This window comes from Hakea prostrata, chromosome 4 (genome assembly GCF_041222555.1).
Source record: "Hakea prostrata isolate BN-2017 chromosome 4, UWA_Hpros_2, whole genome shotgun sequence".
Classification (NCBI taxonomy): domain Eukaryota; kingdom Viridiplantae; phylum Streptophyta; class Magnoliopsida; order Proteales; family Proteaceae; genus Hakea; species Hakea prostrata.
Genome location: NC_142603.1, coordinates 2,150,617 through 2,174,919, shown reverse-complemented (window position 1 = coordinate 2,174,919; position 24,303 = coordinate 2,150,617). Strand labels below are relative to the sequence as shown.

General features: G+C 37.7%; 2 protein-coding genes across 2 annotated transcripts; both read right to left on the bottom strand.

The window, feature by feature from the left end:
• Positions 1-1,679: 1,679 nt before the first annotated feature.
• Positions 1,680-15,388, bottom strand: LOC149017025 (uncharacterized). The gene is made up of 16 exons (XM_089151327.1): positions 14,681-15,388; positions 14,433-14,494; positions 14,288-14,355; positions 13,743-13,864; positions 11,307-11,412; positions 11,111-11,162; positions 10,902-11,019; positions 10,777-10,807; positions 10,633-10,656; positions 10,313-10,437; positions 9,325-9,406; positions 6,811-6,933; positions 6,643-6,696; positions 4,988-5,057; positions 4,681-4,714; positions 1,680-2,351 (listed from the first exon to the last, which is right to left on the bottom strand). Exons 1-16 carry the CDS (start codon positions 14,874-14,876, stop codon positions 1,990-1,992), a joined length of 1,629 nt encoding a protein of 542 aa, XP_089007453.1. The 5' UTR covers positions 14,877-15,388; the 3' UTR covers positions 1,680-1,989.
• A 720-nt stretch (positions 15,389-16,108) lies between these two features.
• Positions 16,109-24,186, bottom strand: LOC149017024 (FMN-linked oxidoreductases superfamily protein). Its single transcript, XM_089151326.1, has 10 exons — positions 23,812-24,186; positions 23,006-23,122; positions 22,644-22,880; positions 21,804-22,041; positions 21,449-21,708; positions 19,827-20,099; positions 19,270-19,551; positions 18,997-19,117; positions 16,984-17,153; positions 16,109-16,894 (listed from the first exon to the last, which is right to left on the bottom strand). The coding sequence occupies exons 1-10, from the start codon at positions 24,148-24,150 to the stop codon at positions 16,796-16,798; spliced, it is 2,136 nt and encodes a 711-aa protein (XP_089007452.1). The 5' UTR covers positions 24,151-24,186; the 3' UTR covers positions 16,109-16,795.
• Between the last annotated feature and the right edge of the window lie 117 nt (positions 24,187-24,303).

The window sequence follows — 24,303 nt, the reverse complement described above, 5'->3', positions numbered from 1 at the left end:
TCCACGAGAAATTCCTATCGTCTCGCGTTTTTTTGGGTTAGCGCAGTAGTCTGGTACTTCTCCTACATATATAGGAAAGATTATGTTGGGAATGATTGGTGATTAAGTTTATCCTAAACCGTTCGCCTCATTTGTTGAGACGACACGTCCACCCATTATCATGATTTCATGAATCAATTGGTGAGTTTGATTTTGCTTCAGCAATGGCGCTGGTCAGCCTTGCCGACTGTCGGATCAGAATTTGGTCAACATTTTAACAAAAATCTTGATCTGGACAATTGATTTCAATGGTTGAGATCGGGATTTGGATCAAAATCTCAATCCGACGTTCAATTTGGTTGGCAGAACTGTCCTATGCCATCTGAAGCAAAGTCCTGGTGAGTATTGGATCATCATTCTAAAAGATAGTGGTACGTGATCTTTTTAGACTTCTCTACTACATAATATGTTAGCCTGTTAGGTTCACTTGTTTGTCCAGAGAGTACAATAGGTGTTTTTTAACATTTTTTTACCACAAAAATAATATAAAATTTACACATAAATAATTATTAAAAAAATTTATAAGTGTGACCCATTAGAAATTTCACACTTGATCGTTTTGTCAGCAGGCAAAGGTGAACCACAGTTCTATTATGATGTACATAAGTACGAGAATAGCACTAGGATCTACCATGCCAAGTAAAGGATCTAGACTCTCAAATGATATGATTTTCTTTGATTTTAATTTGTAATTTTTGGTTTAATTGTTAAAGTCATACACCCTATTTTTGGGGTAGAACTTCTGATAGATAACAAATACTGTTATATTTGGCAGAAAATTGTCCATTAAAATCAATATGGGTAAAACAAAGCTTTCTCTTCCATTTAAAGCGTAGGAGAGGGAGGAAGGTTCAATGTCACGAGAAAAAAATATCCAAGCTTAAAAGATCAGGTTTAACTAATAAAATATGCATGGTGATGTGTCTTCTTCTTTCATCTTGAATAGGATAGGACAACATTCATCATTAATTTATCATTTCTCATTTTTAATTGCTGATGTTGCTGCTGCAATGGAATGGAGCCCATCTCACATGATATAAAGCTAAACCCATACAGCTTGATAATTAGGTGGTCGTCAGATATTCCAATTCAATTATAGTTTTAGTGATACATGCCTCACTTGCCAGGCAAGCATGTCATGAAAGATTAGAAGTATCAGTCTTTAATATCTAGAAATTTCAAATATGGAGTCATAATTTATAAAATTCAACTGTTTTGATCATCCGAATTTATCAGATTTCAATGAATTCATTCTAAAAAACTATTAGGTCGACATGATTTTGTGAATGTGCAAATATTTAGTGCTTTTATAATAGGGGTGAAATCCAAAAATTTCATTCGATATCCATAAATCTACAAATTCACGTTTAGTAAAAAGATGAATCTCTAGATTTTATAAATTCAAAAATTTTCACAACCAAATGCGTATAAATTTGGCATTCATGAATCCAGAGTTCATATATAACCAATAGGCCCTAAAAAGTTAATTGAGTTCCTGAATTTCAACCAGAATATGAAAACCAGGCCATTGGAAAACCAAGCCCAAGGTCTGTTAAATAAACCTGGGGTGTCTAAGTTGGATCTTGATTGGATCTGAGGTTCTTAACCGGATTCTTTCTCTTGGGTTAAACACAATGACGACCATGAAAATGTAGGGTAAAACACATAAACTCAGAGAAACCAAATAGATAGCAAAACAGAATGGGCGAATAATGCCACTAAGAGTGATGAACAAGTATAGAGTTTACATCTGTGAGAGCCTTTGCTCCACTGATCCTTCCCACGGGAAGATAATGAGCATCAGTTGTTAGTACAATGGTAGCATCAATGTCAAGTACAGTAATACTATAATCATTGCAAAGAACACCAACAATAACAAGGTCGCCATTGTGGAAAATGATACAATTTCCTACACGAAGAACAAATTCTGATCTGGATAAGAGACAAAGCCTATAGCTTGCGAGGTCTCCCTCTTTTCCCTGCTTTCTCACTCCCTCGGCCAGTCTGAGAACTTTTCTTCTCTTCAACAGAAGGCCGTCCTCCTCGCCCACGTCCCATGTTTCTTTTCTCCTTTATTGATAGTTTTTTTGCTCCCTTACCTCGGCTTATACTGGATAAACCATCCTGGTCTTCTAGATTGCCATTAGCATCCTCTTCACTGCAGTCATCCTCATTATCACTATATTCCTCTTCTTTAGAGCCAGATTCTCCAGCCACCTTCCTTTTCTTTGAGTTAGCAGAAGGCTTGGTAGCACTCTTTGTTGGAGTTTTCTTTGCAGCACCTGAATTTTTGCTCTCAGGTTCTTCAGTCCCTGCAAAAAGCGATTTAATTTCCATATCATACTGAAACTCTCATGATAAAAATGTCAAAAGTTTCCATATCCCTTCCTCTTCTAAGGGCATTACATTATGTAGACTCCAGATTTGAGCCCAAAATGAATAGCTTACGGAAAAAACAGAAACCTCTATAAACCGTGATTTTGAATAGTCAGAGTCCCCTACAAAAAACAGGTCATAACCCTAATAATAGTAGGGAATAAAGGTACAATACCCAAGTCATCATGCTAAATCTAGCTTCCGTGCATTGAAATAAAAACCACTATATTAGAGAACAAAACAAAAATAGTAACAAACTGAAATTAGAAGCAACCTAACATTCACAATTTTGGCCAATGTAGGAACAAAAACCTTCACATGTTTCTCCTCGGGCAAGACCACGTTGACTCTTTATATGAAGATCTTCAGAGTTCTGTTTCGCTTGATAGATTCCAAAGAAGTGACAGGAATGGATGATGCAATGGAAGCATATTAGCATGCCATGTGAAGCATCCACTAGCATTTTATTTTATTTTCTTCAGTTAAAAATTGAACACGGTGTTAATTTTATTCAATTTATGTGGCAAGCTCTTTCTGTAAATTTAAGAATTTCCAAAAATTAATGCCGCCTGCTTCACTCTCTCATCTGACAAGGAAAATTAGTGCATCTATCGGATTCGTTACCAATGCTTGAGCAATCCTTCAATGGATCTAGATCTATTATACAGTTTTTGCTGTTATCGCAGAATATTTAGCACTAAAACTACCAGACAATTGCAAGAAAAAACCAAAAAACATGTTCAGGAACATAGAGAATTGACCAACATTTTTATATAAGAACAATGGTGTCTTCACCATTGACTTGGATCTTCCAGTTCACAGTTGCCATGTAATAGGTTTTGGAGACATGGTGAGCACATAAACATAGAAGATCTCACTCACCATGATGTAAACCAAGGATTAGGGCTAGCCTTAGGGTTTCCAGGGTGTCCGGCCAAGGTAGAATAGGGATTTAAGCTTGCTGGTTTTGCAGATCAGACTGTCTTCTGTTGTGGTTTCTTCAACTAGAGCAGGTTCTAATCCACAAAACTCAATAAATTTCGGATTTCTGGAAAATTCTGCAAATCCAAGGAAAAAGATGAATTGCAGGTTTTTCAGAACTAAGGTAAGGAAGGCTGTTTCTGCAGAACTAAGGGTAGGGATGGGTTCCTGAGGCTTGTGTGATCCTAATGAAGCTGAATGGGGGCTAAAAGGGCCCAGGGTTGATGCAGTCCTAGATGGAGTAGGATCTGGAATCACAGGGAGGAAGAAGAGAGTGGGAAGGGCTGCAGTGGTAAGGCTTGGGGTGGGGAATGGCTGAAGGTGCAGGGGAAAGGTGAAAGGTGTTTAACTTACTTGTAAGTGAAGGGGGGTTGCTGGAATCTGAAGAAGGGAGCTCGAAGAAGACTTGGTGATCTCAAAACTGAAGAACAAAAGCACTAAAACCCAGCTGCAAGGTATCCAATAGATTCCCATGACTTCTTAAGTCAATTCCCAAACTCCAATTTTATTTAATCATCGAAAACTAAAAAATTACATGAATAACTAGGCTATTTATCGCCTCCAACTAAATTGGGATCCAATTACCCTCTTAAATAGAAGTTAATTAAAATAGAACTCCTTATAAGATAAGGTTCCTAAAATTAGGGAACCCTATCCTCACTTACTAACAACTCCAACTAACAATCAAAAGACCAACATTAACTCATCTAAGACTCCAAATTTAAAATAAAAACAGAATTAAAAATCAGAAATTATTCTGAACTCAACCCTACTGACATAGACTCGATCCAAGGGGTGAAAATAACCATTTAACCCCTTGGTCAGATTCAGCCCCCCAACCCACCCCCGGGTTTGGGCCCTATTCCGGCAGGGCTTGGCCCCCTTCTAGGCTCTTTTGAGACTGCCTGGGGGCTGGATACATCACATCACTCAAGTTTTGTCATAGTGCAAGAGGAATATGTAAAAGCAGAAGTTAGTGGCACCTTTGTAAATTATCATCAGTAGTAGCACCTTTGTAAATTATCATCACTCCAGATGCACTTTTAATTGCCTTTTAACGTGGACCCACTCAATGATTGACTACTGATACAGGCTAACGTAGGCAAATTTTACCAAATTAACACTAATCATCAGAAACGCTTTCAGAACTCCCCTTCATAAGTTCAGTACAACTGCAGACTCAACCCCTACCTTAACTGACCTAGGTCAACTTAATCCTACACAGATGCATAACTTCCAGAACTAAAGATTCTAGAAAATTTGACATAAATTTTACAAGCTTACCTTCACCAGAAGCTTTGCCATCATAAATATTGAGCTGCCAGAAACAGGAAAATCAGAAAAATATCATCAGGTAAAACAATGCTAGCAGCAGCCAAACAAAAGAAATAATACGATGACACCGAAGCAAACATCACATAAGAACTGCTCAACATGTAAAACATCACAAGTTGTGAATGGCAAGAGTGATTCAGTAATGTTCATTTCTTATTTAAGGGTCTATGTGTACAAACACATAAGGGACTTTCTTGTAATTACTTAGATATTCAAACCCATACAGAAACTAAAGAAAACATAATCAAAATTTTACCTGTTCAAGTCGATCACCAACATTTGTTCTATCAACAACCACCAGAGAATGACCCAAACCACAAGCAACACTACAGAAGAAGTCAAATAACCAAATCAGTTTTTTTTTTTTTTTTTTTTTTTGGGGGAGGGGGTTCAATATCCAAATCAGTATCACTATTGCAGCGGGGTTACACAAAATCCATATAAGGAAAATTACATTAAGCAATTACCCAGGAATTCCATCAATTTCATAAACTTCACCTCTACGTTGAAAATTAATTAGAAACGTTGAGTGATAATCCATTACCTAAATAATAATAAAATGTTCATAATAACCCCATATAAAGGTGTTTCACATTTTGATCCCTCATTAATTTGAAACATCATCATCTTCCCAAGCCACCTGCTGCTGTTCCAACTCCACTGCCGCACCACCACTGCCAACACTACCACTGCTGCTGCTTCTTCCATAGCCTCTCTTCCGAATGTTTACAGCTTTCTTCAAACAGCAGAGCTGCAAACATAGTGAATTCATACCCTCGCCCGATTCAGCTCTTTCATTGGAGAATCTGACTTCCTCCAACTCTCCTGAACTGAACAAAACATGTCATCACCCATTCAGTGATCTCCCTCCCATCCCCAATCTTCTCATGCACATGTTGCATTTCTGCCCTCATCCTCCATTTCAGCCCCTACACCTGCTCTATCCCAAGTAGGGTTCCACAGCCTCAATGTATCCCATTGCAAATATCATGGTGGGATTGATTTGTTCAAGAAAATTTTCAATGCCAAATGTCTTCCTTGAATGCAGTTTGGTGGGGCATTGTATTTCATGGTGCAAAGACTCGTTTTGGGTGGAATTTGATCTTGTTCCCTTGTGCTTCTATTTGTCATTTCGATAAAGTTTGTCCATTTTTCAAAAGACTTGCTTAACTTAAAGTTGATCTTCAAAAAGAAAGCTCATTCCTCCCTTTCCAAGTTTATATTTAACTACAATACTACATCCATAATATGTAATTTCTATTTGAAATTGAAACATGGAATTGTAAATACAGTGAAGAAACTCGTGTTCCAAAGTGAAGTTAGCAGAGAAGCCATAGAAACTGTTGTATGAATGAAATTTTCTGAAGGCAGAGCAGAGATGCCCAAATTTGAAAGTTGGGGGAAGGTCAGTGAAAGATGGCAAGGTTGGAGATGGAAAACCGAGATGCAGCAACGCACACAGGAGCGAATGCTGGGAGGCAATGAATGCATTGCCATTTTCTCCTCATGAATCTCTGTTTTCTTACCTCAATCCTGTCTACTGAAATTGAGTCGCCCATGTGGTTAAATGTTCATTCAAGTGCCTCTTGTCCATATGATTGAGCAGTTAACTTCAAACTCTCCCACATTTCAAATATTTTAGCTACTGACTCTCTCATCAGAGGTTGGGGACTGTAGGGTTGCATGAGGATGGAGAAGAGGCAAAGAAGAAAAATAGACCCCACGGGATGGGCTTGTCATTTCCTGTCAAAACTAACTGTGCCTGTCCCCAGGGATATGAACATAATTTTTGTAACTCCTGGAGCATTGACAAAGCTAATTGCATACCCCGGGGGACTTAGGCATAATTTTAGCTTTACATATAAACAAACAGTATACACCATAGGAGAATAAGGCACAACAATCACACACCTGACAACATGCATACCCTCCAGTATATCAACCTTTTTGGGATTTGCAGAAGACCTAGTGGACAAAAAAGACTCAAAAAATAATGGTTAAAACTTAATAATAAATAATCAACTAAATAAAGAGAGCAGAGCACGATTTTTTTACGCCAAAAGTAGTGGGGCAACATACTTTTGACCATCAGGGCCATATCCAAGCTCTCCATATGTTGCATGGCCCCAACTTATACATGATTTTTCAGCACCACAGAAATGGTGCATAGAGCCTGAATCCATGCAACGTATATTCCAACCACTGGTGACACAAAACATTCAGCAAATAATTGAGTAAGCACTAAGCAAAAGAAGAGGATACATCATCTTTTCTCTTTCCTTCAAAAGTTATTACATGTAAAGATGAAAATTAGTGACAGTTACAGGAAATTAGATCAAAACACTCCGCATCAATCAGTACATAAAAAACCAGAAAATAACAACAATGTGAAGGTAATAAAAAACAAGGTTTTGAAGCTAAAAAGAGAGTTCAGGCTTGATCATATGAATACTTGTTTTCTCCCATTTATGAATTATGATGCAAAATTTCAGTAAGAAGCGAGGATGGACGTGTAGTTTTGGGATCGGTTCACTTTCTCATGTCAAGGCTAAAATTTGAATGCTTAACGAATCATGGGCCATGGGATTAGTATTTTTAGTTCTTCATTTGGCCAATCTGTAGGGCCAAATATTAGAGATTTAGGTCCTATACAGAATTAGTTAGTTAGTTTCTATATTTGTTACTTTGTAGTGAGGCACAATCCTAGTACAACTGGGAATAGAGTTGCTTCCGGGACAAAGACCCATCTTCCGGGATGTTCTTGGGATGCTTCGTACTGGTTTGGATTTCTTCACCTTTAGTGTCCTTTGAAACCCCCCCCCCCACTGTACTTTCTTTTACTCCCTTTTAGCTCTTTAGTGCTTCTCTTATTTCTATTATTGTCTGAACCTCTTTTGGGTCCATGAAGCTGTCAGGACAAAGATATAGTGGTGATCGTTGTTCTCATATCTATTTCTAATTTCATTTTCTCTGATGCACAAGGCACCACTACTACATGTGTAGCCTACTTTCCAAGTAGTGGTTATCTTATTAGTTTCCTCTTGGAGAAAGTAGGCCCTTCTATATATTGTAAGGGCCTTTGAGCCCAACTTCACAATTTTGAAAATTGATGAAATTAGACTGTGCTTCCATTGCTGTGAGAAACAGTAAGCATGGTGAGATGCCATAAGGCTAGTGAATAGTGAGAGACTGACTGAGGCCATGATCATACCAATCCTCTTCTTCTTCCTTCTCCCCCCCCCCCCCCACAAAAAAGAGAAGTTTTCTTAGGCTCTCTTTTTTTTTTTTTTTTTCTTTTTTTTTAATTTAAATACTACCACTGCAAAAGAGTTACAAAACTATACTAACACCTGCTGGAAAGTTACTTTGTTGCTTGTTCCATCAGTTATCTATGGTGTGCCAACTACCAGGAGGCAGAACAACCCTACAACACTGTAAATCTGTTTTTGTTGACAGCAACATTTAACAGTGTAAAGCTCCATACCCAGCCCTTTTTCAACAACAGCAACATCATAGCCTTATCCCAACCTAAAATAGATCAGCTACATGGATCCTAGAAAAGTCATTAGAATAACAAACGAAGCACAGCAGTTGAAGCATAAAGCATCAACAAAAACCCCTAGGGCATCTAACATAGCTACAAACTGCTCCTTTGCAGCCCAACATCCTGCTCCAGGCCTTGAAATGGAGTACAATACAGGAAACATCGTCAAATCACGTCAAATCATCATAGTCCAACTAAGTACGGTAAACCACATGGATAGTTGATACCTAATCAGCTCTATTGGAAGTCATCCTAGGAATAAGGCCTAAGATACGCTTGTCCACTTTCCTATGGTTATCTTAGGTCCGCCCCTGGTTCTTTTGTTCCCTCAATCAGGGTCAAGTCACTCCTCCAAACTGGTTCTCTTGTTTCCTTCCTTCAGTTGTTTCTTTCAACTGTAATTTCATACTCATCCAATCACTGTGAAGTTCTTGGGGTAACAACTTTCTAATACTGATCTCCTAGGAAATAATTGAGAGTCATTATCATATCTCATAATCTAGCAATTAGAGAAGGCTGCAATTTTGAAATGATCATTCCCACAAGGTGTCTTATGGTCTTACCCTCAAGGTCTTATGGTCTTCTCTTCTTCATTTTTTTTTTTTACGTATACTGCTGACTGCAGTATTTTGTCATACTGTCATTCACTGTGGTAGAGGATTTCAAGATTGTAACTTGAATGTGTGTGGCTATATGTGTCAAAGTTAAATGTGACTATATGTGTCAAAGAACTGGTGTATACTGTTCTGTTACTGGTACAGGGTGCTATACTACTATAGCCTATTATTTTCACTTCTTTCCACAAAACTGAGGATCTTTTCATTGTGGGTTGGGTACCAATGACCAACTCCAAATAATTTATTTCTCTTCAGAAAATGCCATCCCAGTGATTTGAAATGCTCTTTTTTTTCCCCTTCTTTTCTTGACTCATGTCAGTTCTGTGTTGGTGTGGGAATGGGTGGATGTGTGTGTTTTTTAGTTCATAAATAACCAACAAAAAGAATAATTAATCACAAAGTATGACAACCATTTGCATGATGGAAGAATACCTTAAACCCATTAACGGCTTTGGATACATCCAATCATCGCCTGTAGATTTTATCTTGCCCCACATATACAACTGCCCTCCACCTTGAGGGGGGGGGGAGAAGAAAAAAAAGGAATAACCATCACCAATCAAGCTGGAAAACCCATATCACGCACACAAAGAATCAAATTGACAAACTAATGAGAAACACAGAAAACACAATAATTTTTCTTTTCATTCTAGATATAATAAATTTGTTAAAAAGAAACCTAAAACAAAGCCAAAAGCCAGAGAAAGATGAAAAAGGCCCCTCCCTACAATGGAACTCCCAGTCAGAAAACTAGAATGCATCTTCCAAGATCATCAAATATGTCAGTGATCAGGGTCTCCATTCCAATGAGAGGTTTAAGAAGAGAAAAGACAAAAACTTGTTTGATCAAAGTGCCACCCATCAACAACAAGAAAGAGTCAAAACACATATTACCATTTTGAATTTTTTTATTTGTTCGACTCTTCTTATTCTTATTACTAATACTAATTTTTCTAAGGATCCACAAAGCCAACCCCATTTAGTTAGGAAAGGCTGAGGTGTTATTGTTTTTTCACAATTGTAACTGACAAGACTACCTTACTATCTAGATTCTAAATAAAATGAAATAGAGTAACAAATCTTCTTCCTCTGTATTTGTTCATGTTCACCCTTTAGTAAACAAGATGCTTTATAGTCCTCTGATCCACTAAAAGCCTAAAACTAAATTTAGGGCTTCTTTCCCACTATCTTTGTGTTTGTCCCAGATTCTAATAATATTAAAAGTGACATTTAATGATGCTCTCTCCCCCTTTTGCCAGTGTCTCACATGAGTCTTGCACAGCAAAAAAGTAGTTCAAAAACAACTAATAACAATATTCTAAGAGACCAAAACACACAAAACAAAATCAATAAGCAAAATTCTCATGGATTTCACCATGAGATATCCACATTTTATCAAATTTGTTGGGCAAACCAATACCAGCTGTGCAAGCAGAATTAGCAGAACCAGCTGAGACCAATGCCTCAGGAGGTAGAACATTGTGTCTTTGAAATACTTCAACACGACGAGGAACCCACTCATCCTTCTGCTCTCTATGTCCAAGCCTATATCACCAATTCAGGCAGTTAAACAAAAAGATACAGCCAAAATTTAACAAATCTGAATGGTTAACGGCAGTGAAGCCATCTTTTTTCTTTATAATTTTCCATTAAGTTGCATATCTTCTTGCAGGTAGGAGGCCAGAGTATCATGCACACAAAAAAAAAGACATACAAAACAGCATTCTGCAACATTCCAACCTTCCATAGCCACCAAATCCCCACCTGAAAATGCACCAAAAACAAGAAAAATAATTATGACCTGTTAGGAATATGAAATATTTATACTGGATGCCCTTTCATTAGAAGAAAATGAAATAAAACTAAAACAACAACAGTACGTACGTATAGACAAAGCCTTTTGAGTCAACAGCAACTGGATTGTCAAACCAAATTGGAACAACAATAGGTATTAATAACACGACAGAATGAAATACAGCTTGAGGGGAAGGGAAAAGGTTAAAGTTAACCTGTATGATTTGTCCCACATGCGACTTTTACAACAGTTTCTGCTGCAAGGGCAGCTATAGCTTTTGGGCGCGGCTGGGGTGCATAAGCAAGTCTCACTGAGCTTTCTTTCGTATTGTACTGCATGCCATCCAACAGTCTTTCAATATTCAAGCCAAAAGCCTGATATTAAGTATAAAGGATCAAAACTTCCTAAGGAGTAAAGAAAAACCTCATTGTCTGTTCCATGTCCAAGTTGACCATATTGTGGAAGACCTGCAGATCTGAAAATCAACAGGAAGATAAAAAATCATAAAGAAGCATACACAACATAAGATCTCAAATCATCTTGGCCATCATGTACATGCAAGGTAAGCAACCCATACAAAATAAAGGACATGTGGGAACAGTAAATTTACAAACCATACAATATAGTAGATCCTTCAACAGAAGATAGCCACACAGTAAAGTCAGCCCCACAAACAGCATTTATGGCACCATTAACCTGACAGCAGACTGGTGACAGCTCGAACTCTATAGAAGTTAGAGTGAAGATATTATTAAATAAAAGAAGACCTGTTTTCATGCAAATAACTTTACCATGCTTAAGAAATACAACCAGAATAGATGCTTAGTGACCACAATAAAATAAATAAATAAATTATAAGTATGCTGCTGCATATAAAACATAGAATTGAGGCTTATATTAGTGAAAATAAGCCTAAGATTGAGTTATGCAATACATCGTTTGCTTGCTCTGATTGGCTTTAATTGAAATTGGTGACCTTAATGTACTTAACGGTAGGAACATGGAACTTACTACTTAAGTTGGAGGTCTTTCATCCTATTCTTTTAACTGTAATTATATTTAAGTGTTTCCATGGGCCGGTTAAATCTATTTAAGTTCAGCATCGTTTAAAATGTTTATTTCTTATTTAATGCGGGGTTTACATCAGTAAGAGCACCTCCAAAGTATGGTTCAAGTTTAGCCAAAATTTCAGTGAAATCTCGCCAAAATTTCTCCCAAAACCAAGACGAAACCTGCTAAGAGTTCTAGAAGTCTTGGATCTCAGCAGTTGTATCAACTTGGTTCGACCATTACAGTCCAAAAAGAGTCTTTTTATTCACCTGTTTCTAAGACATTTGCGTCTCCATAGTCTCCCTTGTTTTGACCATCTCAAGCTTCCACGGGCATTTTCGAAGAAAAAAAACCTCCATGTTTCTTGCAAATCCCTGCATTCCTTTGTGATTCTTCCTCCCATTAGCTAGATTAAGGTGGACTTAAGCTACTTGAGAAAAGGTATGTGTGATCTTCCTAAGTTTCAAATTTTTGATAGTTGACCTATCAATACATGTCAATCCTTGTTCAAATCAATATCCATTCAGTTTAGGGGTCTAATCTATGAATCCAAGTAGTTAAACCTTCTTTTTTTGGGTGAGTATTCTTTTTTTTTTTTTTTTTTGGGGTGGGTGTTAAATAGTTAATTCTATACAATATATTTTGAAAAAAAGAAAATACTATTTATGCAAGCATTTGGGATGTATATGTTGCACATTCAAAGGAGAGGCTAAGATTGATGCAGTGATATGCAGCTCATAGGATGGATCCACCAAAGAACTAATCATGGAATTCAGCAATCTCAGAAAAAGCTTCTTTAGCTTCTTTAGTTTGTGGTTAACACCATCTTGTTTGCCATGGAACATTGATCGTATTAAACATTTAAAGTACATTAGATTAAAACTCTTTGTATTTGTCAGTAACGGATTACCTCTCTAAATCATAGGATATAAATTAGTATTTTTCATTGATTTTTTATATAGCATAGCTCATTCATAGTGTTTAGAAGCCTTTGAATAAGGTGTAAGCCAAAACCAGCTCAAAAAAACACTCAAATTAGGGCAGAAACTAGGTTCCAAAACTCCCAGTGAAATTCCCTGGTTTCAGCCCATCTCACCGAGATCTCAGTTTATGGCTGGCTGAAACCAGCCTCAAAACCGAGATCTTGAACCTTGTTCCAAAGTAAGCTATTGGTTAGAGTGAGCTTCTTATTTTGAGTCCATTATACAAAGTTGTAAGTGGCTTTCATCCTGCCCATAAATCTAATGAATGAAGGTTGTTTTTTGCCCTTGGTTCTTTGGTGATTGAATGATCAAAGTGCTCCTTGCAGTGGAGATTCAATAAAATCCCTCACGCTATTCCAGAAGCCCTTGATAATGATTTCCATCCATTGAAGTTAACTCCAGACCTGGCATGATTCAAGATTTTGCATCTTCACAATATTAGGGTAGGCTTCAGCATAAAGTATCAATAGGTATCAAAACGAGACAGCATGTGAGTATAAAAGATAACCAAGTTTCAACTGAAATCTTGATGTTTCACCGAATTTTGGATCCTATACAAAGTTTAGCCAAAACTTTAGATGAAACCACTACAAGCCTATGATATAGAAGCAAGGTAAGCAAGAAAACAGTCACAATTTCAATCAATTTCATGAGTTCTGCCTGCTTTTTGGCAGAAGGATGAGAACTTAAATTTTTCATGCTTTTATTGCCAATCACCATCGTACAAGCATGAAACCAATTCTTGGACAAAATGAAGGTGCAACATTACCACTGCAGTGACGCCCACCTACTAACTTGTTCTCGTTAGTCAAAATAAACAGATGATTAATACAAATACAAGATTAGCAAAAGACAACACAGCTTGTCCCGCCCAACCATCCTCAGCAATCTTTTAATCCAGAAACCATGCTAAATAACAGGACTCAATGGTGATATCAGGAGGCTATTGATGAAAACCCTGATAGTTTTGATTTACCATTCAGTAGGAGGCTATTGATGAAAACTCTAAAAGTTTGACTTACCATTCTTCACTGAACCTGAACCCAACTGCCCATGCTTGTTCCATCCGAAAGAGAATGAGTTTCCATCATCAGTAACAACCACAGTGTGGCTCCTCCCAGCACCCACTTTAATGACTTTGTGTCTACACCCAACAAAATCATTGATTCAGAATCTTACTGGCAGAAAACAACTACAAAACAAGCAAATCCAATGCCTTCACATGGAATCAGGATAAGTAAACTATGAAGCAACAACAACCAAGCTGCAGCGTAATATATGAAATAAATAAAGGTTCACAAATCTACCTTGCAACAAAAGTATATGATTATTTATAGATAAAATGGCAACTCATTCATTAATAAATTGCATCCATTACCCGAAAGAAAGAAACAAAAAAGACTGGTTTTTCAAAAACACATGCATAAGCATTGAATTAGGAACGAAATTCGAGTTGCAATTGCTCGCACTGAAAAAGAATTCATTGTTGCCAACAGGTTTACTGGTTTTTAGGTTCAATACTTTCAATGTGTTTAAATAAAATATGCTTGAAAAAGATACAACTTACTTCAATAGGTCGGACACAACTGTAGGCCTATCACGCTGAAGGTAATCTCCATGGCCAAGCTGTCCCTTCTGCAAACAAGTAACCAGAAAGTACAAGATTATTGCATTTTCTGAAGAAAAAGTAAAAAGTGCTTTAGTTGCCATACCTTATTCCGACCCCAGGTATAGCAGCGACCTTCAACATCCAATGCCACACAATGACACGAAGCTACAAGGACATCAACAAGAAGCCATTCACAAACACACCTTTAGGGGTTGGGCGAAAGAAACAATAAAAGCATTTCGAAGATCACAAGGAGTACTCAAATCAAATTCATGTCATTTTATAGTTCACCGAAAGCCAAAAAGATAAAAATCAACCATTTACAGAACAGAAGCAACTGAAAGAACTCACCACAACCAGAAGCTACGAGGGAAATGTCAACACCAACCAGTGTACGTAGGCGTGTTGGGGAGACCAAGTTGAATTCGCCAGGTGCTCCTTTAGTACCTATAGTATCCCAGTTAGTTGCTCCACAGAACAGTAACTCTCCTCCCTTTTTAACTGACTTTTCCTCTTCTGGCATCTTCTCCGTTTCCGTCGTCGACATTTCTGATCCAGAAACGAAAACGGAGAAACAAAAAGAATCCGGCGAACAACTGATGATCGGAAAGAAGGTGATGGTAATGAGGGAGAGAAGAGGGTTTGAAACTGTAACGGCTAGGCGAGGGAAGAGGTCGGAGGTAGCGGGATTCGGCCGTAGATCTCAAACTGGTAAAGATGAAATGAAGGAAGAAATAACCGAGCCCTCGATGAAACAAATACCAAAATACCAAAAAGAAAGAAAAAGTGGAAACAGCAAGAGATGCGATTATGATAAATTTGTTTCAATAAATTATTATTATTGTTGGTAGTTAGATATACAAAATCATTACATTCCCCTAGTCATGGCACTTCCGCTTGCTGTGCAGATTAGTTCATCTATCACTCCAACTCCAAGCAAAGGTCCTAGATCGGTCCTTGCATCGGGCTCTAGAAATTATGACCAGTTGAAAGAAGTCTCAAAATTTGCATATAAATACATTTTCTTTGTAAAAATTTACTTTTGGAAGATTGTCACAATGCAATTCTCCAGTTTGTCCTATATGATCACCTGTGAAATCAACTCTATATAGAATTTGATTTTTTTAGGAGTTAGAAATATGAAGAAATTAAGTTCAACAAAAACCTTTAATGTTCCCTGCAAATAATCTAAACTGAAATAAAGAACTGAAAATAAATAATTTTAAGAAAAATGATGGCAAAAGATATATATGACTTAGATTTTTTTATTTTCTTTTTTGATAACTTAGTGTCAGTTATAACCTCAAATAAAATTGATTTAGAAAAGATCCCCAGTTGGGTTAAGACTTATTATTTTATATCTTGTCATCAAATAGTGCTGACTCTTGGAAAATTTTGTAAAAAGCTTCTTCCTTCTTTTTTTGCCAATCAGTTTTGGAGGAATTTTTTTCTTTCTTCTTTGGTAACTAAGTAGTTTATTCAATGTGTGCAAAAGAAGAGGCTGAAGAAAGCTCTAATAGCCAATCGGAGGTAACAGGCCATTCGGTCGGGCATGGAACTATCAAGGCCTTCCAAGCGAAGGCATCCGCAACAGAGTTAACTCCCGTCATGTGCACTAGCTTTTACTAATTGAAAAGTAAAGTGTTATGCTAGGAATGGGATTTAAAAATAAAAAAATAAAAACTAAACCAAAACTAAACTAAACTAAACTTTTTGGTAATCAACAAAACAAAACTCTTGCATGAAAAGGACTGCAAAAGAAAACAGGGCATAGGTTTTGTATTACAATGCTTTGACTTCCATTTAGAAGATACCGTTGTAAATCTTGCAAGTAAAGCAAAGGAATAAACACACCAGCCCAACTTTCCACCTTTGGAAGAAACCGCTGTAAAACTTGCGAGTAAAGCAACAGGAATAAGGACACTCGCCTACTTTCCACCTGAAAATACATTAGTAGAGTTCTCAACAATATCATTACACAAACTAATACCGTTTAAACCTTAACTTCCCCTGTTTGGTTGTTAAAATAAGTTTGTAATACAAAATTGAATACTGTTCATCTTGTGCTAACCCTCAACAATCTCAAAGATCATATCATTACACAAACTAACACCGTTTGAATCTTAACCTCCCCTGTTTGGCTGTTGAAATAAGTTAGTAATACAAAATTGAATACTGGTCATCTCGTGCTAACACAGAGTAGCTGGAAAGAGTCCAGGCTTGAATCTCAATGTAACAGATTCATAAGTTGAGTTCGTCAATGATTATAACCATCACGGTTCCAACTTGAATAATTAGAACAAATGAATGGTGGGAATGGAATGCAACCATTTTATAATGATACAGCCCAGGAGAGTAAAGTGTGGTCTCTATATCCAAAAGGGATGGGCACAAAAGACCAAATATACCACCTTGCCATCAAAGAAGAGACAAATTCATCCACAACAGCAGAGCAGCAAACCTTAGTCACCCGTTTTCTGCACTATCATAGGCATTAGATTTGTGTTTTGGTGCAAATGTGAATCCAGCAGGAACCTTGCCAAGCAACATCTCAGATATCCGAATCTACATTATGAAATATTAAAACAATAAGACAATTTCGAGGAGAAAACCATCAGAAGTAAATCAACCCATGATGAATATAAGCAACATACCCAATCAGCAGCAGATTCAGAAGCCATTAGCGTCTCAAGGTCATTGCGACCAAAATAACTGGGTGCCCGCCAATTCAGTTTCTGCGGAATAACATCTAACAGACCAACAGGTATGTACCTATATGTATAGCTAAGCCACTCCAACAAGAAATGCCTTGTTGTCTCCACACCTGCGGGCATATATTATATTACATTAATAAAATACAATAAAAATTAAAAAAAAAAAGTGCCCTGGTGCTCCAAGGGTCGTGGATTAAAAAGGAAGAAATACAAGTATTTAGTAAAGCCTACTCCCAAGAGCAATAAATAAATAACTTCTCCTCAGGAGAGAGCAAGATTATCTGAGGGTCCTTGTTTTAAGAGTTATTTTCCCAGTTACCTACCGTCAACAAATTCACCAAGATCCCAAGATCAACAGCCCTTAACTCGATCCTACTTGCAACTACCCTAGCAAAACCCTTAATTTTAGCTAACCCTAAAATCTAAAATTAACCCAGAATCCTAATTTTGAACGTCATACTTCCCACCATTAGCCTTTGTTCCAATTTGGACAGAACCTTCCCCTCGGTCCTCTTAATATTTGATCCCAAGCCTTATCCCCAACAGGTAACCCTAACCCCTAGTCTCTTATTCTCCCCAAATCTGAAACCTAACCCCCCAAAAAGACTTATGTGGCTAGCTCCATTTGATTGTGGCTACATCACATTCTTCACCAAAGCTCTCAACTACAGCTGTTGGCCATCACTATGAGTAGGATGGTGTGGCCTGTTCCTGTCCTACCACCTGCAACAACTGAACCAGACTTGCTTTTATGACTCACGTCTGTTCCAACAGGGCATTTTTTCCAATTAATCCCAATTTGAGCTCCTATGCAGGCTATGCCTGCAACTGTCTTGCAGCTCTAACCTTCTAATTTTATCACCAACTCAGATCTCCTCCGCTGCTCATCAGAATTGACCAAAACTTGCTGCAAGGCTTCATCACATTAATGACTACACACATCATCCTTGAAGTCCAAACACAGTGCCTAATTGCAAGTTATCTCATAACCTTCTCTTTTGGTATCACCTACACATCTCACCCTCAATCCATCGGAATTGGCTGAGATTTGGAAGGCAGGCTGTCCTTGATTCCATCTATACTCAACCTAAATTTGTTAAGTTCCCTACAAGCTGGTTTGGTTTGAATTCCAGAACTTTATAATTCTGAGTTTCATTATTACTGTGATTTGTGGGCTTATTTGGGCCTAGGTAACCCTGATCTAGTTTTGCATTACTCACAGTCCTGTATATAGGGTAATCTCTTTGACCAATTCAAAAACAGTCACGCTTTCCTCATTTCTTTAATCTAGGTTCAATTTGCACCATATTGATCTCTCAACATGTTCATTTTCCTTCTTCTCTTCATTGTGGGGGTTATTGTTAAAAGTTATCCAATAAGGAGCTCACAGCACCGTCAACGTGTAGTATTCATGGATACTGTTAATGTGGACAATGATTCGATCATTTATGATGTATTTTCTTTTGTCTTCTTATATGTTGAATGACGTGACAATCTTCAACAAGGTTGGGGCTCGAAGGTTACAGCCATCTCCTTTGTCTTCTCTTCTTCTCTCTTTCCTCATATTTATAGGGATAACTCTAAATAGATTTTTAACTCATTTGATATTTTGAATTTATCCATCCACTTGCTATTTGTCCCATTTCAATGCCATAATCTGGGTCAAGACTCATTTTACATAGATCTAATTTCATGATTGACCATTGAAACACATTGTACTTAAAATATGCAGAGTTACATATCTAAGGTAAAGAGTGAAAGTTGCCCAATTGTATCAATCCATAAGACCATCCCTTCAGTGTTTCCATTCCAATAATTACTCCAGCCTAGATCTTAGCCCCATCACTGTATGAATAGGCGATCTCTATAACTAGAGTTTCCAGGTGTTGCCGCTGATGCCTTCGGGTACAGCTACTATGAAGATGCTAAAGTTAACACATGATCAGGACATACCTTTGTTATCTGAACCCCAGTGTTCAAGGCCACAACGTGTGAAGTCTTTCAAAATATCCAGACGTTCAGCGGAACTGATGTCCCAATGCCTCTGTTCCTTAATTTCAGTAAATATCCAGGGCTGCATCACATTAAGCTTCTTCATTCAATAGACCATTTTATATCCAGGAAACTAAACCTTGATCGCAAAATGATATTCCGAATTCTTTCGGAGTAAAAGATCACAAAAATAATATGCTGAATTTTACATAAACATGAGGGAGATAGGAGAACCTTAATCAATGCTCCTCGAGCAATCATGCAAGTAGATAGCTCAGGACAATCAGACTTGTGCTTGTTCCAGTCTAAGTAAGAAAATACATCTCCATTGCCAAGGACTTGCAAAGTATTTGGTGCCTTCCTAACACATTCATAGATGTAATCCCAATCTGCAAGCTTGCTGTAGCGTTGCTGACGAGAACGGCCATGTATCGTCACAGCAGTGGCACCCCACTGACCAATATCTGAAATTAATGAATCAATCCGATTCTTCCCTTCAAAATAAGCAGTCCGTACCTAAAGGAACAAAAATTTTATATTTGTAAAATAGTCTATGTCAGATGGAAATGATAAAGGACAACATGAGGGTCTAAAACAAGAAGGAAACCTTATAACCAGTTCAATGTAATTTCACTCTCCTTTCAATCAAATATAGAAAAACATGTTGGAATTTTAACCAATCTGATTTGGAAGGGGGGGGGGGGGGGACCAAAGAAATGCTATCTGCTCATTAGCCCAGATCATCTTAACTGGAAATGTCCAAAACCATTATAACCTTGGGAGGGCAGTACCTTTACAGTTACAGGAGTATCCACTGTGCCAGAAGCTGCCTGAATGATACTTTTCATTCTCATCGGTTTCATAAGAAGAGAAGAGCCAGCACCCTTGTTAACAACGATATCAATAGGACAACCCATATTTATGTCAATAAAATCAACCGTACATTCACGGTCTATAAGGTCAACAGTTTTTGCAATGGTATCTGGGTATGCACCACATATCTGTACACCAAAGAGATCCTCAGATGAATGCCGCCTCAGTAATGCCCATTCTGAAGCTTGCCCCTGATTCAATCATTCATGGTAAAATTGCAATGAGAATGGATCAAATTATTTACAAGATTTAGTAAGCTACAGAAAAATACAGCATCAATTCAAAAAGGAGGAAGAAGAATAAAGAAAAACACAACAAACCTGAAGCAGTCAAAAACCAAAAAATACAATAAAATTTTATTGGGGATCATAACTAAAAACCAAAAAATACAATAAACCTTTTATCGAGGATCATAACTAAGTAAAACTGGCAAGTGTGACATAATTAATGAGCTACTCTGCTCATTCTGAGTCAAATGATCATTATCGTTAATTGATTCATAAGTCTGTTTAGTTCATATTTGTTTGTGTCATTGCTCCACTTCCATCAATCGATCAGTCAAGAACTTGAATGAATCCACAATCTGCTGTTAAGTAGCAGGCAGGTGTTTCACCGGAGACAAGGCATCTAATTTTGCCCTGCCCCGACATGTTGAATCACCAAGACTCCACGGCAATTATGAGGTATACAGGTAGGTGGCAGCCTAAAGTCCCACTAGTTGTCCAACCATCAAAGTCCCACTGAGGTAACTTGATTCTCAACATACAGTCTCACCTAGACGCACTTGACATTCTCACAATAGGAGTTCTTTTCTCCCAAAAAAAAACCTGGGTGCTAAAAGAACCACCCATGGTTCCATTATATAGCTTAGTGATGTAGCCTCAATTGAATGAGGGATGATCAGTATCCTTTGAAGCATTCTAGCAAAGACAGAAACAAGGGGAGTCATTGAGTTGCCAGTGACAAAGAAAGTACTACTTTAAAAGCTGTTAAAAAAGCCATGTCAAAGAGTGAAGCAACGGCAAGGCACGCAGGCAAACTGAATGATGCTGAGGAGTGGGAGAACCTCTAGTGCAACTGTGCAAGTAAGAACACAAGCAACTTTCGAAGGTACTAGAGTAGCTCAACTTCCCGATAACACAGTCTCTCGTCCATAATATTGACCACCTTAAAGCTCATCCTCCACAATTTCAATTTGGGCCTTCATGAAACCTTATAAAAATAAGTTATCCATGAAATGTCAACCTCTCAGAACTCCTGACCCTAACAACTACTCGCTCAGATGATTACAAAGCAAAGTATCCTGCTAAATAATGGAGCATCATATTTATATCCCTGAAAATCCAAATCAAGTTCCTTGCAAAAGCCCCAAAAAGGACACGAGCACATTATGAAGTGTCCACCTTTTGGAATTTTCGATAAGTTAGAAAATTTTATTACTTTCTAATTGAGGAATATCATACATCCGTAATTAAGTTGAAACCTTTGAATGTTAAAATAAAATAGGAAACCTGAGTAGGCATGTAAAGAAGATATATACCTGCAGGAGATTTGTACACATAGCCATTTCACCACATGTTATATCTGCCCCCAATTCCCTACAAACCCTTCGAAATGGCAGATTGCCAACAGTGGTCAGAGGTGCAAGATACAGCTTCCCCCTGAAATCAATTAGCTTCTTTTCTCGAGGATGTAATTTGAGGCTTACATCGGTTTCTGTAAGAATGTCATCACTTGGTTTCGCTTCTGCTTCACTTTCTACACAATTTTTCTCAAAATCATTTATTGGAAGAGTTGATCCTGTCCCAAATGGTGCAAAGTAAGTGACAATGTAGCAATAACAACTAGTATAAAACCAACTGAAACCACAATGAAGAATAAATCCAAACCATTACCCTCTTCACTTAAGCAGCAATTTTCAACTGGGACTTTTGCCTTCTTCTGTGGTCGAACAACATCACTTTCAACATCCACATCCTGTTCTGAAGGAACCTCTGGAGTGCAGTCTGTTGCTTTATCAGAATCACCCACATCTTTATCATTTTCTTCATGGCCAGCAATAGACCCATTAGAAACATCTTGACCAGATATGCTTTTAGTTTCAATATCTTTTGACTTTGATTTGGCCTGATTCTGCCATTCAGGAATAAAACCAGCTGTGGAGTAAGACAACTGGAATCTATCTCAAACTTTAGTGGAATATAACAATTTTAACAATGGGACTAATTGGAAATAAAAAAACAAATCAGAAATAAATAATCAAATCACAGTGATAAACCAGACCAACATACTGCAATATCAAAACACTCATTGTTTTACTAATAAATGACCAAAAAACAAAAAAACAACACATTCTTGCAGGAAATACTGTCAGGTTTATATATAAAGAGAATGATGGAACCACTCCAAAAGAAGTATTATCAAGAGGAACAGGAATCGTGCAACCCAAAAACAAAAACGAAGAGAAGGATGGTACATGCCCAACAGAGCTCAGTGAAATTATAACTCATTTATGTATAAGTAGTGAGAAAATAAAACCAAATAAAATGAGAAGCTAAGTAAAAATACATGAAATATGAAAGAAAACAGCAACGTATTCAAGAAATGTCTATTAAGAGAGTTCCAGAAAGAATGAATGATAAGGAAGAGAAAATATAAAGTTTATCTAGACGAGCCTGCATACATGCATGAAATGAGCAGAAAGAGTTATGTGGCATATATTGAAGTTTTCTTACCGATAACCCAAGAAGTTTCAGCTGAGCATCAGCCCTGGAAAAGCACATTTTGTTTTTCCACAATAGTTTCTGAACGTCTTTATTCAGTCCATTCATTTCGCAGCCTATCTTCTGGATGACCGTATTTTCTGCAGTAACACCATCTTTATGTGAACCTGAAAATCTACAAGCCAATCCATAAGGACATGGCTTTTCAAGACCTGCAAAAGGACAGTTTCCCTCCAAATCTGCTGGCTTCTGCATTTGAGAACATTTGACCCATCATACATGTACAGAGTGACGAACTTTTTATATTACATAAAAATCTCGTCCAATGATAAAGCAACAGCTTCAGAAAACACATGTAAAAGAAATTACAGTACCTGGGCCTTGAAGGCTTCCACATCATGGCTGAAGCGACAATTGTCACCGTAACGACATGAACTGGCATTTCCCGTCTTTGCAACTTCAGGACATACGTGTAGCGGCGATTTCTGTTCCTGAGAGTTATGGAAGCATTGCTATCAGAAATCGAATACACACAATCTTGCCATTAGCATAGAAATAACATATACTACAACATGCAAATAGTCATACAAGGATGACCAGAATGCGGCCTCGTGAGATTAGTCGGCCACTTTAGACAGAATGAGCCATCAATGTTCTACTAAAGATAATCTAAAGGAAGCAAGCATCTGAAATTCCTTGGTCCTTCAGTTATACGTAAACATAGACATCAATGATGCCTCCGCTTGCTTCTTATCTGAATGATGTCAAAGTTTGATGAGGCACGGAGTTTCGCCTCACCAATCGTCTGACAAGATCTTCACCAATAAAGATGGCCAGCATGAGTGAGATTGTTAAAGCCTGAGAAGTTTCAATGACTATATTGCAGATCATAATTGCTCGACGAAGATAATTGAAAATCCTGATTTCTTATTAAGCAGTTAAACCAAGGGAAATCATGGTAGTATAATGCAATTCAAGTTTGCTTTCAGATTTAATCGAGAGACTAGTTGTTGTTTCTAACTTCTGCAAATTAAAACCATATAGTTTCCATCAAAATTTAGCTTTAAGAACAATCCAAGAATCCCAAAAAAAAAAAGAGAAATCAAAGAAGCAAAAACCACGAACTGAAATTCAGCCGCCAACTCATTCAACAACAAAAGTATGGCTGAAGATACTAAACCTGTCGTCGTTCCCTCTTCAATTGTCTCTTAGATTTCTTCTTATCCGTCACGACATTAGACGAAATAGGTTTCTGTTCTGAAACTCGTCCATCATCGATATATCCATTATAGCCAGGCCTTACGGGTCGCAGTCGGAGGTGGTCTTTCTTCACTGGAGCTATTGCTTTGGCGATGAGTTCCTCTGGTGTTAGATGAACTTCACCTGTCTTTGAGAGAGATGCATCACTCGCTGCTACTTCGGCGTCTGGGGAGTTGACGATTTTGGAAGCCTTCACTTCGACCTCAGACTCGTTCATGGCAGAACCAAGATCTCCAGTGAAGTGAGGCGGGAACTGCATCTCGACGATTAGGGCTTTGTAATTGTAACCCTCCAAACGGGCGGTTGGCGGGTTGGGCGGCCCCACTAACATGAGTATGCCCAATTAGTATACTTACAAAAAATAATAAAAATATTGGCCGACTTAATACAAAAAATACTCCGTTTTAAGTGG